Below are 19395 nucleotides of genomic sequence, written 5' to 3' on the forward strand. Positions count from 1 at the left end.
TTTTTTTTTTTTTTTTTTTACTATTTTTACTGTCTATGCTGTTCTGATTATGTTATGACTGTGGTTTTGGTATGTACTGATTAATGGGTTCAGATTGCTCTGTGCTGATCACCTGTGCTGTTTTGAGTATGCTACTTGCTCTGTGCTGTCTATTGTCTTTCATTTTCTGCTCCTTTACACTTTACAGTAAAGCTGGAAGTTCTTTAAGAGCACTGCCTTTAAGAATATAAGATACTCCCCATACTCGAATATTGTCAGGGACGCTTTTCCCGGCAACGCGTAAATGCTTGACTAAAAGAGAATTTGAAGGTGAATCCACATTACTTGTCCAACTCCTTAATGCATAATTGTGAATACCAGCCTACCTAAGAATCTGAAATGAAATGTATTTTCATTTCAGCCAAGATTGAGTTTCAGCACTGACAGTCTTTCCTGATTCACTGCTTTCTGTTTTTGTGGATTGCCACTGACTTTTCTGTTATTCAAAAGTTCCAAAAAGGGAGAAGTACTCTTCAACTAATGAAATGAGAAGCCAATATATATATATATTAAATTATTTATTGGTGGAGTGCTAGCACGTCGTTCAATTATCTGGGCTGGTGTGTTTATGCTCTTTGATCTCTTTAGAAGACTTTTGCATACTTGGAAGCTGTTAGCACACACTGATACAACATTAGGGAGCTTTTTAGGTCATGCAGTAATGGTCTAGGATCATTTTAAATATCCACCATAAAATAGTGTGACTAAAAGACTAATAACAGAACACACAACCTGAGAAACCTACTTACTGAGTTCTGTCTCTCTGCCTTTTGACTCACAGGTGATCTCACTGGACTCAGAGAACATTTGCGAGAGAGAACATCTGACTTGAGAGAGAGAGAGAGAGACAGAGGGAAACAGAGGGTGGACAAACGATTGGGACAAACGCACATCTGCAAAGCGAATTGATGCAGAACGATCACCAGGCGGCCTGACATTTTACGGGGTTGGGGAAGAGGCCAGCGGACACCTCCATGCCAGCAGGACATCTCTGTGTACAGGGGAGATGACGTGGACCACTGTTGGCTGGCCTATCATTAGGCCACAGAGCCGTGTTCTGAGGAACGGATAGCCTCATCGCTATGGCTAGCTCTGCAATTACCTCATTAAGTACGGGGCAGCCATAAAAGACGGCCATGGAAATCTTTTTTCTTATGTCTGAAATCAGCAGGAGCAGCAGTATTTGAAGTAACCCCTTATTACTCTGTGCCTCAGCAAGGATTGTACCTATGCTAGATATTGCTTTTGTTTTGGACCCAAAAATGTTGATCTTTTAAATGCAGTTTTTTTCATTCATTGTCACTGTAATTGTTTTTAAGTGGAATATTTGTTATATGAAAAGACGTGAACATTTGAGAGAACATGGCAGCGACCTACCGCATTGTGGTCAGCAGCATAAACTGTTACAACAGTGTGGTGATTGACAGGCGCACACAGCACGCGGTGCATTACTGTAATGGGCCATGCGGTGCGCTCAGACACGGACTCAGCTGCACAGTGGCTCACCGCAGTACCTGTGCAGAACTTCTGGATCCTCCAGCATCCTGGCCTTATGCAGACAGGCCACTTAGCCTCCATGAGCCTGCCACAAAAGCGCTGGAAAATGGTACTGCTAGCCATGGTGGATTCTGTGAAGACTCCCACCAAGTCATCCCAAGAGTCAAGAAAGGATCTGCTATCCAAAGCTCAACCAGCCTGAAGGACATCACAGGCGAGGCCATCAACCTAGCCAGTGGGAAAATCAAGGAGTTTTCCTTTGAGAAGATCAAGTACTCCTCCAGCCATGTGACCTTCAGAAAGGGTCGAAAGGTCAGGCCTGACTCCTTCAGCCGGCGATCCACTGACCTCGACATAATTTATGGCAGCTTCACAGGCAACGATGAGAACTGCCCACCGTTCGGCATGCTGCAGAAGGCCACACCAGAGGAGCAGAAGCTCAGTCGCAGTGCATCACTGGAGCAGAGTCTGAACAACACGGCCACATTCTACCTGAACAGCCTCAGTGAGGAGAGCCTCATCACCCGCATACTGGAGAAGACCAAGGCTAACAGCGGCACATCAGGGGAAGACATCAAAGCCTGCCTAGACATCCTGCTTAAGTGCTCCGAGGACCTGAAGAAGTGTACAGACATTATAAAGCAGTGCATCAAGAGGAAATCTATGGGCAGTGATGGGAGTGACTCAGGCAACCCTGAGGCCATCTACAAGAACGTGATGGCACGACTCTCCACCTACCTGAAGAGGCTCCCTCTGGAGCTGGAGCTGGGACAAACTGGGCGGCAGGAGCACAGCGATCTGTCTGAGCTGCTTAACAGCCTCCATGGTTTGCAGCAGAGCCCCTTCTCTCCTTTTGGCAGCGAACAGCCACCACGCTACGAGGATGTTGTCCATTCCCCTCCACACACTATGTCGCAGTCTAAATCCAAGCCCTGCTCTCCTCAGCCAGAGTCCCAGGACCTCTCTAGGGATCTCACCAACAGCTTGAAACCCGTTCAGACCCTCACCACCTCCTTCCCAGCACTGATGCCTGCGAATGGCCTACAGCTTGGCCACCTGCTCTCTGCCTCCAGTGGCAGCCTGCCATCCACCCTTCACCACTCTCTCTCCACAGGCCGTCATGATGCCTTCTCCTCCAGCAACTCACTCCTGTCCTGCAGCAGTGACAGCATCTGCAAAGATGCTATGGAGGCCCTGTACATTGAAGAAGATGCAGATGTGTGCCGGGTGCTGGACAGGGCGGTGAGAGGGGACGGGCAACAGGGTTTCGGGATTACGGAGTCGAGGCAGCATTCTGCACGTGCTGGGCTGCCCCCAGATCCCAGTTCCAGCAGTCCAGAGAAATTGCCTGAGTTTAGTAGAAATGGAACTGCATATAAGCCGAAACCTGAGGCAGTTGTTGGCCAGCCATACGCACCCCTGCAGAGCATAGAGGCCAGGCTGTTCTCGAAACCAGCCCTACGCAACGGAAGGGAAGGCGAGGATGATATTGACAAACTACTGATGGACTTGGAGTGCCTCTCCCAGAATATGCAGAAGGAACCACTGCTACCACCTAAGATAAAGAACTGCACCCAGCCATCCAGCATCTCCTGCCAAAACCCGCATCTGATCGGCATCTCAGTGACTAAAGGTCCACCAGTGATCAGTTGTTCCGGCCACCCCTCCACCAAGTCGACAGATCGTGGGGCTGAGGAGGGGGGTACAGAGGACGATGGGGCTTTATTGCTGCGTATTCTGGAGAGCATCGAGAGCTTCGCCCAGGAGCTGGTGGAGAGTGGTGCCAGCACAGGTACCCAGACAAAGGAGCGCGAGGTAATGCGTTTGCTCCAGGACAATCTGGTCAGCACTAAGGCGGAAATGGCTATGGAGCCTGCTCCTGCATCACCGTCTGAAACTGCCTCTGGGCCTACTAACACTCCCATACCTACATCCTCAACTTCAGCTGTGCCTGCACTGGCCACTGCCATAGCTACAGGCTCCACAATACTCATCCAGCAGACACCCGAAATCATCCGGGTGAGTGCTCGAACATTGAATGAATGAATAAGTGAGTGAATGACTGAATGAATAGATGAATGAAAGGATTGAAGGACAGATTCATGTATGAAAAAAGATATACATGATGCTGTTAACCATGGGTTTGGCTCACTTAAAGTGAGGTGATTGTCAGTGAAGTGGAAAATTCATTTTACCATTCTGTGAGGCACAAAATGAAAGCCCCCCACAAAGCTGAATTTCCTTCTGAAATATGCATAGCATAAAAACTGAGAATAGGGATTCTTTTAAGTTTTATAATATAAATTATTGTGCTTCTAAAATGCGGGTTGGGATGGGATTTCATTTTCCCATCTATTGAATAAACCATAAGTTGAGCTAGGGGTCTGTATTTCTGATGCCTGAAACGGACAGACTGACTCACCCATTTTTGCATTTTTACTCCAAATAATCTCAGGAAGATAGAGGCGTTTCTATGACAAAGTGAAACTTGAGAATTTTTGTTTTGTTGCTGTTTTGTGTAGGTAAGCACTTGTTATATAATGAGGAGTGCACTATTAAATATATAAATTTCATTCATTTGTTTAATTTGTGGTTGGTGACTGCATTCATGTTATTATGGCATCAGTGGAGCATTCTTGATGTTCTTCCACTTGAGTAAAAACTGTTCCAATTCTCACCCAGAAACTGCTAAACTGCTGTGTCTTGTAGCCCCATATCAATCTGTTGTAACCGCAGGACTTCTGTTCTACTGCTGTCTCTTTCTTTTCTCTCTGGTAAATTGGGACATCACATGTTTATGTGCAGGGATTTGTAAACCAACACCAGCTCGTCTGCTATCTAGGGCTATTTATGATGTTGCCATGACACATGTCAGGAGTCAAAACCCTTTAGCAATAGCAACCCGTTTCTGGGCCTGCATGCAGCCTTACTCAGATCTACTGTGTTAGGACTCTCTTCTGTCCTCTACCACTTCTTATACATGTGGGTGAGAAACATTGGCACTTGCTATGATTTTGGTTTCAGAGGGCAGACATGATGCTGTCTCGCTGGCTCGAGTGGCTTTTAGGATGTCAGACTGCTTTTTGTTCGTAGAGATGTGAGTACTGGGATTTGCACCTTGTGCCTGTGGGCAGAGAAAAAAATACCCGATCACATAATTGCTCAGGGCTTTTATCTAATACCATTCATCCACACAGAAAAGTCTGATGGGTATCACGCAGGTGTAGCTGAAAGCATCAACAGGGCACCTTTGATCTGAAGCACATTTCTCTGGCTCTTCATAGGTGCTTACTGAATAGAGACTCCAACCCCAGTGAATATGCTGGTTTGGCCTTCCTTAAGGAGGGTATGTTCATTGGAGCACGTTATTTTGGGGGGAGGCCATGCAGCTGGTGCCATGGAGGCTGAGTCCTTTTACAGGGAGCTGATAGGTGAGAGAGCAAGAGAGCAGGAGTGTGGGGTTGCTGGGAGGAAGAGGAGAAAGAGAGAGTTAGAGAGAGAGAAGGAGAGGGAGTGAGTGATTGAGTGAGTGAGAGAGAGAGAGAGAGAGAGAGAGAGAGAGAGAGAGAGAGAGAGAGGGAGGATACTGCTGGTGTCATTTTTGCATGGAGCCACTTCTCTTCCAGATTCTACTTGTCATCCAGAGACAAAGGTGTGAGTGGAGCCTGTCAGCCTTCTCCCCTACTATGGCATTCTGCTAAGAGACTTAGTGTCGCCACAAGGAAAATGGACCCTGCACTGCTATGGCAGAGGGGTGGGGGCAAGGGGGTGTTATGGCTAAGTTTGGGAACGCTGCATTGATCCCGTCTCACACAAGGTGGCCAGGGAAATTACAGGGCCCACGGCCCTGCTCGTTAACCTAGCGGAACACAACGCTGTCACTCGCAGACATAAATACAGCAGCTGCCAATCACAGTGGTAAACACTGCAGCTGAGAGACACAGTACACTTACTCTGGAGTGTGTCAGTTCACTATGATGGCAACAGTCCAGTTAAAAATAAAAACAAAAACGAGCATGTAACTTTTTGCTTTTTATTTTTTATGGTGTTAATAGTTAATAGTTACATTAATTTTAAATGTTTACACCTTAAATTTGTCTCATTCCGACAGTGTGAAAGCTCCATTTGAAATGTTTGAAGATCGTGATTCATCTGAAAATGGTTTATATGTGTAAATGCCAGGTACTCAAGCAACACAAAGTACTCAAGCTGCGTAACACGTAACAGGAACTGAAGATGTTTTCCTTTTTCTGAGACATTAGTTACATTTGCCTGCATTGATTGTATTCTACATTAAAGTTAGAATGGTTTATCTTTATAGAATGCTTGCCTTTGTCATAACTGCCTTGTCATGGGCCACAAATGCCCTTAATGGAAGAAAATGCATTTGCAAGAAAGTTAATACCAGGCTCTGGTTGCTGTTAAGCTCATTTGCCAAGTAAGCTACCGCAAATATATTTAAATAGTTCTTTCCACAGCATGTATGCAAAGATATTAAAATAGTTCTTTCCGCAGCATGTATGCAATGCTAGAAAAAATAGGAACTGAGACTGATGGAGGCTGATGGTTTCTGTGGTTGGGTCTCCTTGCCAGTTCTTTGAGAGCTGACAGACAGCTGGATCTAGCTCCACCCCTTTGATCCACACTCGTTAGGGAAAGCCCTGCAAGCTAACAGCTCGCTGAGGCCTGGATGAAGCCAGGGTGGATGATTGGAAATGTAGCTCTGTAACATATGGCTCCCTGGGGAAAGGCTCAGGGCAGGAGCGTGGACATAGGAGCCACCTCTTCTCATGGCTGCACCAGTATGCTCCTGCTGGTATGGCTTCCCGGTGCTGACAGGGCATGTTGACCTCCACTGCACCTGTCAGGAAGTGCAGTTAATCTCCATGGCGACAGGGAACCCCATCCTGGCAATGGACGTGTTACAGTTGCCATAAATCAAAAAGATTCCTTTCGAGACGAGTGACCAGGCCAGCGAGTTGAGTGCAGAGTGCAGAGCTATGTATAGAACTCGGTTTACTTGGTCTAAAAAAATGAAGAAATCTTTATAAAAGCAACACTTAGCCCAAGTGTTATAAGTGATTAATTGTATGGGCATGTATGGATACAGAGATTAGTGAGAGTCTGTGGGAGAGTGAATAAATGTTTGAACTCATTGTGAAACAGAAATCTATTTTTATGTTAAATGTCAAATTAATGAAATTTAGAAAGGATTTAATTGCAGAGTGGCAATGAATGTCATTTGGTGCCACATTTAAAAAAAAATCTCTGCTGCTTTTCAAATGAATAATTCATAGAAGTCTCAGTAACTATGACAACAGTTTTTTCTTTCATTAAATACATTTGAAGTCTTTGTGTACATGTGATTGCTATATACTGACTACTAAATGTGCTTTTTGTATTTTCTTTGGATTACTTACTTCAACCAATTGAGGCCTAGATTAAGATAACTAGAGATTGTGAAATTGATAGTGAAGTTTGGATTTCCAACTACTCTAATCAGTTTATGCCATTGCATATATTGGGTATGTGTTTTATTATACACATTTAATGTCAAGTCAGCATGTTATGTTATTCAACCTGTTATTTTGCACTATTGTCTTTCTCATAAGGTTTCCCCTCAACAAATTTGGGATTATATCTAATTTAATTGTTTAAACATTGTTAAAAAGAAATATTTTAACATGTAGATCAGTCTTGGACAGTTATAAATTCTGCTTTCTTTAAAATGTACAACATCTACTCCATATTAAGAGCAGTTACAATGCAGTTTGTGGCCATAAGGTAATAAGGCTTTGTGTAGGGAAGCGTGAACCAGAACCAAAGAGGGAAAATACTCCAGTCACTGTTTGTTTACACTGGGGAAGAGGAGAATTACATCACTAGCACAGCTTCAGTGCACAGACAGGAAATTAAGTCACAGTCGAGCCTCAATCCAGCCTCAGCAAGAAACCCCCCACCACATGCACATGCATACACATCTTGCACAGCACACCACACAACAGAGTTACCAATTGCTGTTTTGACAGGTTTACAGTACAAAACAGAATAAACAGGATGTCTGTAGTAAAGCTAAAATTATATGGCAACAGGACAGTTATGAAACACTCACAGACTAACCGGCATGACATCAGAACTTTTCCCTCCATCCCTGTGTATCTCTATTGGGAGTGCTTTTCCCCAGTTCTAGCGCTGCTTTTTCTGAGGGCTGGGTGTGTCGAGGCCCTGAGCAGGCACACTGTGTCTCCAAAGTGAGATTTGCTGTGAAAGTAGCTATAGTAGTTACACAATCCAAACTACCTTCTGCTAACCAAACTCCTTCACGCTCCTGGAGTCCCCTCTGTTAGAGCTCTCTGGCTGAAATGCAAGTTCCCATGGGAGGCTGGGACAGAGCAGAAACAGAATGTGTTGAAAGCTCAGAAAGAAGGAAAAAAATGGAATCAGATTTAGTATTGGAGGTTTAGTGTTGGAGAACAGTGTGTACTGTGTAATTAGCAGGGTGATAGTCTGAGGAGAGTTTGAATGGATACCAAAGTAGCACGATAGGTGGGGTAAGATTCTGTTCTGTTATTATGATTGTGCGTGTGTATGCCTGTGTGTGTGTGTGTGTGTGTGTGTGTGTGTGTGTGTGCCTGTGTGCATATGGATTATAGATGTGACTTGGGACTGTGCCTTTACTCCTAGAGCTGTTTTAATGATGTGATTAGATGAGACCTTTTGCAACAATACATTTCTAAAATCTGGTTTCTCATAAGCGAAAAGCTCCCTACTAAAGGTAATCTTATAGTTATTTTTGGTCGGGGTAGGTTGGGAGATTGAACACAGGTTCTGCATTTGAAAAAAATACTGATATTCCCAATGTTCCTAGGGAAGAGTTCAGTTGGCCCAGTTTGACTTTTCCTTTTATCTATTACTCATTTTTAGGCAAGGTTTAGTTTCTTCAGACATTCTAGAGCTTGTGAGTTTTGTGCTGTGGGTGTTTGTGCTGTATGAGTGGAGAGGCCCTGTTTTGGGGAGGTGAGTTGCGGATCTTGTGGTGTCTGGGCTGGAAAGCCTTGGCACCAACACAGCTTGGCTTAGACTTTCGTTGAGGTTTACCAGAGATTAACTTGTCATTTTTTTTCCTACTTTCCAATGCGTCACCGAAAGTACAGTTGGAATAACCAGACTATGTATTCTAGATTCCACTGCAATTGATAACACTTGCTGGACTTTTTATATGTGTGTGTTTCTGTCTATAGCTCATGCCACTGGATGAAGTGTTCTAACCAATCGTCATCAGTATTATGCTGGACAAGGCCTAATCCAGGGACACTTTAAAAATACTATGATTGAGTCATTTCAGGAGAGCTGCTGATTGACTATGATATTTCTATGCTGTTAAAAGAAAAAAGCTTGAGTAACACTCTTACAAGCTAATTATGAATTATTACAAGATAATTACTAATTAAATAATTATTATACTATTATTAATTTCCAAATTTGACTTCGAAATGTTTTGTAGGTCTACTACTTTTGATACAATTTCCTGTCTTTTTAATCAGTAGTCTTGTGAGAAATAATAGCTAATTTACTAATATGAAAGTATTAGCCTAGTCTTCACATTTATGGCCAGAATATGCATATTTAAAGGCCCTGCACTGTTCTTAAAAAATCTGTGAGAAATAAATATTTCCGCAAAATGTTATATATTCCAGTTTTCTTCCAATTTTTCCCATTAAAAATAGTTCTGGAAAACACTGTAAATAAAAGGCAAAAACTCAATAACAGAATAGGGAACAGGGGAAAAGGCTACAATGAGGAACACAAACTATATAAACAGTACCTAAGAAACATGACAACCAAGGCTTAGTATAGCCAATGACCAGCAAATATGGACAGAAAACGCAGGGCAATTACACACAGACTATTGGGGGACTACAAGGAATAGATGATACAAATGAAAGCCAGGGAAACTCAAACAAGGGGCGGAACAACGTGGTAAAGCAAAACAAAGACAGGAGACTGCATAACCATGGTGACAGGGGCCAACCGTGACAAGTGGATCACACTAACATGGTTTAACTTGATGGACCTGAAGAAGCTATTAGGGGTTCCGTTCAACAGCAGAATCGGCGCAGTGTTTAAATGGAGGCTAATCAAGACTTCTGGCTAAATTATAGGCCACAACAGTTCATATTTTAAGAAGTATTTAGAGCAGTGTCATCTGTTCATTTCTTACATATTGATCATGTTTACATTAAAGCTATTAGCTAGCATTAGTGAGCTATTTTATAGCTATTTTACAACTTGAAGTTGTGTCCATGTTGGACCTGATGTCGTCATAATCTTCACCCTTGCTGTAATCCTCGTAGCCATCCTGGTAGTCTATAGGGGGCGAGTAGGACTCTGCAGAGTCCGAGCCTGGATACTTGTAGTTGTAGCCATAACAGTCCCGGTAGTCCAGCGAAGGTAGGTAGGACTCTGCAGGGTCCGACCCTTGATCACCACCATGGCCCCCCCAAAATCCTCCAGGGATGCTCTCCCTCGTTATGATGGCAGAGAGTGTGCCCACCAGGATGGAGGATTTCCCACATGGGTTGGGTTGGGGAGGCTATGAGTGGAAAAACTAGTAAAAATGTTTCCCCCATTAAAATGAATTGGAAAAGTCATGAATTATTACTATTAATAGTTACATTTTTAGTAGAAAAAAAAATTACTAGTAAAAATGTTATTTGTACATCTGAAAATGTAATTCTTGATATAACGAATTCAATTTTTACTAGTAAAAACTTTATATCAAGAATATAATTTTAGAAGTAAAAATTAAATAAAATTTTCATATGTATAAATTGAATTCATGGTATCATGAAAAACAGCTATAAAAGCTAAAACAGCTTTCCATACAATAATGAATTTCAGATATCGATTTGAAGCTCCCATATAAATAATTTGAAAATTGCATCATTCATTCTAAGCAAAATGTAATTAGAGATATCTTTCCTTGCCATTTTGCCTAGTCAAAATGTAATTAAAGATATATTGAATTAGAATTATGTCTAGGCCTGAATGAATTACAGATATCTGTAATGTAAATCTGTTCAGATTAATAAATGTTAAAACTGCTTGCCATAGGTTTGTGCCACTGAGAGAGACATTTGTGCTATCTCTTGTTATTGGCTAAAAGATGTATTTAAATGAATGATATCACCTAGCCACCCATCAACATAAAGTGGTCTTGTTTGTTTTTGTTTCCTTTATGCAGCTTTGTAACACTAAAAGACATGTTTGTGCTATTAAGTTTCAGTTTTCACCTATTACATACAGTTTTAGGCTAAGCAATAGTTTTTGTTTGTGCTGGTAATGTTTTTTGAGAAATCATTCAAAATATTTTATTAGCCAGGACATCACCCAGCCTCCATTATTGTCCAAATCGTACCAAAATACTCTTGTTCATTTGTGTTTTGATTGTGCTGGATTTTGCCATTAAAAGAAGCACTGTACTATTGTATTTCTAGATATTGCACTATGGGTTTTTATTTTTTTTTAAATAAACAACCTTAGATCCAGAGCCCAGCCATTTACTAAGGTGTCCCATATTAAGATGTATTTAAAAACACAGATTGAACATTATTTACTTATTGAACAATAACTGTGTTACTTATGTGCTCTCCAGAAGGAACACTGGAAAATCGAATTGTAATTTGTCATATCATCTGGCATGCATGACCATGTATGCAAATGATTCATACTCAGACCTCAGAATGAATGGGGTATCCAAATACACACTGAATAGCCACTTTATTAGAGACACCCATCTAGTAACACGTTGGACCTCCTTTGGTGTTCAGAACCACAGCAATTTGTCATCACAAATTCCACTATGGTGTTGAAATCTTTCTGCAGGAATCTTGGCCCATGCGGACAGGATAGCTTCTCTCAGTTGCTATAAATTAGTTGGAGGTACTGACATGCACTGAACAGCCTGTTCTACCTTGTCCCAGAGATGCTCTATAGGATTAAGATCTAGGGACTGTGAAGACCAGGGAAGCAAGCAAAACTTGCTGTCATTATACATTTTCCTGCTGTAAGTGTCCGTAAGACATAGGGTAAATAAGTGCCATGAGGGGATGAATTTGGTCAGCCACAATGCTTAGATAAGCCCTACTGTCTAAACTTCCATTCACAGGTGTCGGAGGACCCAGGGTGTACCAAGGAAACATTCCCCACACCACTAATCCACTTTTGACATCTGACAGGAAGGGATCATTTATTCATGCTGTTTGTGCCATTTCTGACCCTACCCTCTGCATGGTGCAACAGAAATCTGTATTCATCTGAGCAGGCGATGTTTTTCCACTGCTCAGGGATCCAAGTTTTGTGTTTTTTTGCTGTTTGGAGTCTTTCTTTTCTGTTTCCCTTAGACAGCAATGACACTCAAACTGGTCATCTGCTGTTATAGCCCATCTGAGTTAAGGAACGATGAGTTGTGCATTCGGACACATTAGCTGAAGCAACAGCATTGCTTGTGGCTGCACTATGCTTGAATGTGCACTGCCCATTTGTGAAAACAATTCTTGGCATCCTCTGTTTTGGTTTGTTCCTTTTTGTAGGGTTTTTTCTCTAAAAGTTTACTTTGCTATATGCTCTTAGAGAGGCTGGTTTGTTGTTCCAGCTGTCCCTGTCACTGGGAGAGGGAAAATCAGAACTGGGACAAGGGCGAAGAAAAAGAGAAAGAAAACAGAACCAAAGAAACTTGTCCTTGAAGCTTAGACATAGGACGACCTGTTTAAAAGGCTCAGAAGTGCAGACACTGGGAGACCTACTGCAGGCTGCATGGAGTATTATTCACATGTAACAACTTTCCAACAGGGAGCCCAAGGTGTAGTTTTTCTTCTTCACCACACCTGACTCAGTTCCCACAGAGCTCAAAAATTAGCTGCCAAGTTAATGACTGTGAATGTCAGCCCAGGGAAAAATCAAGGAATTGGCAGTCAACACTGTAATTTAAGCATAAGGATGTAACATCACATCCAAGAAGTTGTATCATATAAACATTTAAAACGAATGAAGCAGGAAATTCAGTGACACACAATAAATGTTGCATGATTTAGCAGCAGTAGGCTCAATACTAAGTATAAAACAGATTTTGGTTTCACTGATCTCCATAGTTATTGTGTCAGAGGAAATGGATTAAAAGAGGGCAGTGGTTTAATCTCCTGATTTAGGGAATTTCATATCAATTTCCATCGTCTTGCACTCCAGAGTGGGTGAGCTATTCCTACTGTCTGGATCCAGTATGTGCTCTTACTCATGGATGTGGGGCCACCACTGACCTACTGTTTTATAGACTCTTCCCCTGTGAGTTTCATTTGTTGCTATGGTTTCACGGCTCAGTTTTTGCTTTTTCCATGGGTGCCTGAGCAAGGTGCAGGGCAGGAGCTGAGATGTCATCCAGTGAGGTAGAGACAGGCCTTTCACACCCAACACACACACACACACGCACACACACACACACACACACACACACACACACACACACACACACACAGCGGCGGTAGAGATGGGCATTTCATACATAACACCAGTGCTTAAAATGGGAAAAAGGTGCCAGTATTTTCATACCTAACACACACACATACACACAAACACACACAGGTAGAGATGGGCCGTTTACATCTCTGTGCTGAGGGCTCCAGAGTCTGGAAGTGGGAACCCACTTTGCTCTGGTTCACATCAATTGTCCCAGGACTAGAGCATGTGGGCACTGCACATTTTATTCTGTTTCTGTGTACAACAGATTATTCAGATCAATTGTGCTGGAGTAGAGAACACTAAACTGTGCATTCCAGAGATATAGCAGGATATACTCTAGTCTTCCTTCCCACATTGTATGGGTAGAAGAGGTGTGTGTGTGTGTGTGTGTGTGTGTGTGTGTGTGTGTGTGTGTGTGTGTGTGTGTGTGTGTGTGTGTGTGTGTGTGTGCGTGCGAGTGAGTGAGTGAGAGTGAAAGAGAGAGAGATAGATTGTGGTACTTGATTCTAAATGGCATGACCTAATGTTTCTTCTGCTGAGCAGCTAATGGCAGGGCAGATCTGACCCCTCTTCAGTAGCACAGGCAGATGTGAATGAGCAGCATTGTTTAAAAATTGGAATGCACTCGACGCCAGCCATGGCCTCACTTTTTTCAGCTACTTTAACAGATTTCCTGGTTTTATGTGACTTTGGAACAATTACAGAAGCATTGGATTCATTGCAAAACACTCTATTCAGTTTAGGGTTTTTTTCTGCAGAGGTGCTATTTTGATATGTAAGCAGAAATCATTGTTATCTAATTTTTTGTTTGGTTAAGAGTGCTTACATTTTTTGGAAAGTATTTAGGGGCCACTGTAGTCCTCTATCGGCATCTGCTGGTGAAGACTTGTACTGTTTTGCATACATACTCTTATGCTTCTCATTGGATGTCCACTTTTAGGTTGAGTATTGTATGTTCTAAACTCATGTAAAGACATTTGATTCATCAAGTTTGCTTTATACATATGGTAAATATATTTACTGGTTATAGGTGTTTTTTTGCACAATTGGGTACTGCCTTTTAATTTGGGTAGTTGTTGCATTAATTAGTTTTACATGTACATGCCTATACACATACTTGTATTGTACTGTATGGACTAGTCCATCCCTGGTCCATGCTCTAGTTATGGTCATTGTTCTGTTCTTGGAGTATATTAATCCAAGTCTCTCGTCTCATGTAACATTTGCACATCATTGCACTTTACTGTCACTCTCTCTCATTGGTTTTATCTTGGACTATATTAATCTAGGTCTGCACATTTGAACTTTAATATATTTTGTAGTACATACCTTCTTGCTATTTTGCCCACTAGCAGTATCCATAGGGAGTTTTATCAAGCTTCAAAAGGAGCATGTGTTTGGATAGGAGATTAAATCTGCATTCTCATTCTTTTCAAACATTTAATTTTGTGCATTGATATGACACTGTGTGCAGAAAAGAAGAATAGTAGTTCTAATAACAATAATAGTAGTAATGATCATGGTGATAATGAATCAATAATCCTAATTACCTACTTATTAATTATCAGTTGCACCTGTTCCTCATTCCCTGTTCTTTGGCTAAGATGAGCAGTTTTGTTTTATTCTATAAACTACTGGCAACATTTCTTCCCAATTCCAGATAAAAATATTGTATTTTAAAGCATGTTTTTTTAATGAAAATGACTAATGGTCAAAATAACAAAACAGTTACATCTCCCTCTGTGTGTCTGTGTGTGTGTGTGTGTGCATTCGTCTGTATGGCCATGCCCTGCCTGTGTTTCATACCTGCCTGTGTATCGTTAGTGTGCATGTATATAAGGCCTGTGTTTGAATATGAGTGTTGTCAATGTTTGAACCCGGTTAGCCTGCTAGCCATGCATTTGTCTTTGTTTTGTGTCACGTTTTGCTGTGTTTGACACGACTCGTCCCCACATCGTGCTTTGCCTCCTCACGTCACAGAAACATTGACCGCTGAAGGATGCCGGGAAAAGAAGAAAAAGAAGGGGAAGACGGCACATAACCATTCCTCCCCAGCCCTTCCGGGGAAACCCTCCATACTCCTAGGCACTCTCGGTGCCCAAACAACAGGGGAGAGTGCTCCTGGGAAATTTTGGGGGGGCCCTGGCTATCGTTTAGGGGCGGACTCTACGGAGTCCTACAGGCCCCCAACGGACTATGAGAGCTGGTACAAGGAGGACCAGTATCCAGGTCCGGACTCTGCAGGGTCCCAATACCCCTACTGGGACTACCGGGAGAGCTACAGGGAGTTTGAACAGACTGAGGGCTATGGACCTGATGGACCTCTGAGTCCGATCGGAAGCTGATGTTGGTGTATTCCGATCGGACTCGGAGGTCCATCAGGTGGAGAATCCGGCCGTGGAGGAGGTCCTCCATAGGGATTCTCCCTCGGAGATGGATACCGCATTGGCGGATTCCGAGAGCGAATGACCTCTGGTTACCAAGGTACCACCCAAGGCTCTGCCCAGGAGGTGCTGCTCCGGAACAAGTAGGCTGCCGAATGGGGCTTGTAGGGAGTCGCCGACTCAGCCAATAATTTGGGGACTGGCTGGGGCTCCTGCTACCTTCCCCGGACTGTTTAATGGTTCTTTATGTAGTCCTGTTCTTGTACCTGTCTGGATCACTGCACCTATCCCTGTCTCGATTACCGTACCTATTGCTTTGTCCCCCTTTGTGTCAGTGCTTGTGCCTGTGAGTGTGTCCATTCCTTTGTCTGTTGTCGTCTTGGTCCCTGTCTCTTCTGTCCTGCTCGTGCTGGCCCGTGTCGGGTTGCTCAGTCCTCCAGCCTTGCCATTCGGCGGTTAGCCTGCTAGCCACGCATTCGTCTTTGTTTTGTTTCACAATAAACGTTTTCTTGTGTTTGACACGACTCATCCCTGCATCCTGCTTTGCCTCCTCATGTCACAAGACCACAAATAATGCAAAGAAAACAAGCTCATATTAATTTATAAACAACACGAGAAATCAATATATATGGAATAACCCTGATTTTTAATCATAGCTTTCATGCGTCTTGACATGCTTTACACCAGTCTTTCACATTGCGGGTGGGTAACTTTACACCACCCCTGGCACAGAAAATCCATGAGCTCGGCTTTTTTTGATGGCTTGTGACCATCCATCTTCCTATTGATCACATTCCAGAGGTTTTCAGTGGGGTTCAGGTCTGGAGATTGGGCTGGCCATGATAGGGTTTTGATCTGGTAGTCCCTCATCCACACTTTGATTGATCTGGCTGTGTGACATGGAGCATTGTCCTGTTGAAAAAAAACAGTCAGCAGAGTTGGGCAACATTGTCAGAGCAGAAGGAAGCAAGTTTTCTTCCAGCACAGTTTTGTAAGTGGCTTGATTCATGTGTCCTTCACAAAGACTAATTTGCCCGATTCGAGCCTTGCTGAAACACCCCCAGATCTTCACCGATCCTGCACCAAATTTCATAGTGGGTGCGAGATACTCTGTCTTGTAGGCCTCTCCAGATCTCCATCTTACCATTACACAACCAGGTGTTGGACAAAGCTGAAAATTGCACTCATCAGAGAAGATGACCTTATTCCAGTCCTTTACGGTCCAATCCCTATAGTCTTTCGCAAATTTCAGTCTGGCTCTTCTTTGCTTCTCAGTGATGAAGGGGCTTTTTCTAGCTTTGCACAACTTCAGCCCTGCCTCCAGAAGCCTGTTTCGAACCGTCCTCGCTGAGCAGTTCACCCCAGCTGCTGCATGCCGTTCTTTTTGTAGGTCACTTGACGTCATCTTACAGTTATTAAGTGACATTCGAATGAGGTGGCAATCATCACGGTCGGTAGAGAGTCGTTTGATTCAGTGCCTTGATTGAGATTTATGGTTCAGCAAGTGTAACGAAGGCTATTAGGGCCCAGAGACACAGTAATAGCAGAGCACAGCAATATCTCTGCCAGTTTGTAGCTGTTGTTGTCCCATGTGTTTGTTGCTTGACCTTGTTCTTATGAACCACAGTTTTTGAAATTTTCAAGATGGAAGCAACCTGACTCTTACTGTATGCCTCTGCCAGTAAAGCTACAATTGAACCCTTCTTTTCCTCATTGAGAACCTTTCTTTCCAACTCTTTTGGCATGCTCTGTAGCTCTATTTTGACTACACTTACTTTCTGGGTAGTCCTAGCACTGCTTTTCTGGTTCTATAACAAGAAAATAGTGATGACAGCAGCAGTGGTTTTTATACTGTTGCTCGTTAGAATAGGATTTTGTTAAGGAGATCACCTATTCAGCATCTCATTAAGTAGAATGAGGTGTGTCTGATTTAAGAGAAAATTGGAGTGGTCTCTTATTTTTTTTCTGGAGCTGTATATATACACTGCCTGGCCAAAAATAAAAAAAAGTCATACCCTCTAATATTTCATTGGACCGCCTTTAGCTTTGATTACGGAACGCAGTCGCTGTGGCATTGTTTCCGCAAGCTTCTGCAATGTCACAACATTTATTTCTGTCCAGAGTTGCATTATTTTTTCCCCAAGATCTTGTATTGATGATGGGAGATTTGGACCACTGCGCAAAGTCTTCTCCAGCACATCCCAAAGATTCTCAATGGGGTTCAGGTCTGGACTCTGTGGTGGCCAATCCATGTGTGAAAATGATGTTTCATGCTCCCTGAATCAATCTTTCACAATTTGAGCCTGATGAATCCTGGCATTGTCATCTTGGAATACGCCCGTGCCATCAGGGAAGAAAAAATCCATTGATGGAATAACCTGGTCCTTCAGTATATTCAGGTACTCAGCTGACCTCATTCTTTGGGCACATAACGTTGCTTAACCTAGACCTGACCAACTGCAGTATCCCCAGATCATAGCACTGCCCTGACAGGCATGTACGGTAGGCACTAGACAGGATGGGTGCATCACTTCAGCCGCCTCTCTTCTTACCCTGATGAACCCATCACGCTGGAACAGGGTAAATCTGGACTCATCAGACCACATGACCTTCTTCCATTGCTCCAGAGTCCAATCTTTATGCTCCCTAGCAAATTGAAGCTGTTTTTGCTGCTTAGCCTCACTGACAAGCAGTTTTCTTAAGGCTACACAGCTGTTTAGTCCCAGTCCCTTGAGTTCTCTGCATTGTGCATGTGGAAATGCTCTTACTTTCACTATTAAACAGATTTGATACAATTTGATTTCACCAAACGTTTAAGCGATTGTTGATCACGATCATTCAAGATTTTTTTCCAACCACATTCCTTCCTTGAAGATGATGTTTCCTCACTGTCCTTCCACTTTTTAATAATGTGTTGGACAGTTCTTAAGCTGATTTTAGTAGTTCCAGCAATCTCCTTAGATGTTTTCTTTGCTTGATGCATGCCAATAATTTGACCCTTCTGAAACAGATTAACATCTTTTCCACAACCAGAAGATGTGTCTTTCAACATGGTTGTTTAACAAATGAGAAGCTACTCACTGCATCAGTTAGGGTTAAATAACTTGTTGCCAGCTGAAACATAATCACCCATGCAGTAATTATGGAATTGGAGGTTCTTACCTATTTGTTTAGTTAAATCCAGGTGGTGACCTTTTTTTTGGCCAGGCAGTGTATATCACTGGAAATATCTAATCAGCCAATCACATGGTAGTCACTCAATTACATTAGTGATGTAGACATTGTCAAGACGGCCTGCTGAAATTCAAACCGAGCATGAGAATGAGGAAGAAAGGTCATTTAAGTGACTTTGAACATGGCAAGGTTGTTGTGCTAGACGGGCTGAGTATTTCAGAAACTGCTGATCTACGTGGATTTTCACACAAAACCATCTCTAAGGTTTACAGAGATTGGTTTGAAAAAGAGAAAATATCCAGTGAGCAGCAGTTATCTGGGCAAAAATGCCTTGTTGATGCCAGAGGTCAGAGGAGAATGGCCAGACTTGTTTGAGCTGAAAGGCTACAGTGGTTAACTCAAATAACCACTCGTTACAACCAAGGTATGCAACAACATGTTGAACCTTGAAGAAGATGGGCTACAGAAGCAGAATACCACACCTGGGGCCATTCCTGTCAGATAAGAACAGGCAACTGAGGCTACAATTGGGCTCACTAAGAACAGGTAACTGAGGCTACTGAGAACAGGCAACTGAGGCTACAATGGGCTCACCAAAATTGGGCAAAATGTTACCTGGTCTGATGAATCTTGATTTCTGCTGATTTCAGTCATTTTTACTCTATTTCACTCATTTGGATGGTAGGGTCAGAATTTGGCATAAACAACATGAAAGCATGGATTCATCCTGCCTTGTATCAGCAGTTCAGGCTGGAGGTGGTGGTGTAATGGTGTGGAGGATATTTTC

The 19395-nt window shown here is 42.8% G+C and overlaps 1 protein-coding gene and 1 long non-coding RNA gene across 4 annotated transcripts in view; one reads left to right on the forward strand and one right to left on the reverse strand.

Moving 5' to 3' along the window:
* The window catches only part of ppp2r3a (protein phosphatase 2, regulatory subunit B'', alpha), an 84828-nt gene that overhangs the window by 46939 nt on the left and 18494 nt on the right, over positions 1-19395 (forward strand). For all 3 annotated transcript variants that reach the window (XM_027008600.3, XM_027008601.3, XM_027008602.3), the window contains one exon: positions 821-3555. In XM_027008600.3, coding sequence (XP_026864401.2) covers positions 1402-3555 — 2154 coding nt within the window. In that variant the 5' untranslated portion in view covers positions 821-1401. The remainder of the gene's footprint in view (positions 1-820; positions 3556-19395) is intronic.
* On the reverse strand, positions 16062-18627 carry LOC145651846 (uncharacterized). Its single transcript, XR_014117931.1, has 2 exons — positions 16579-18627; positions 16062-16346 (listed from the first exon to the last, which is right to left on the reverse strand). It is a non-coding gene; the product is annotated as an uncharacterized LOC145651846 (long non-coding RNA).

This window comes from Electrophorus electricus, chromosome 17 (assembly GCF_041902795.1).
Source record: "Electrophorus electricus isolate QZ-2024a chromosome 17, ASM4190279v1, whole genome shotgun sequence".
Taxonomy (NCBI): Eukaryota; Metazoa; Chordata; class Actinopteri; order Gymnotiformes; family Gymnotidae; genus Electrophorus; species Electrophorus electricus.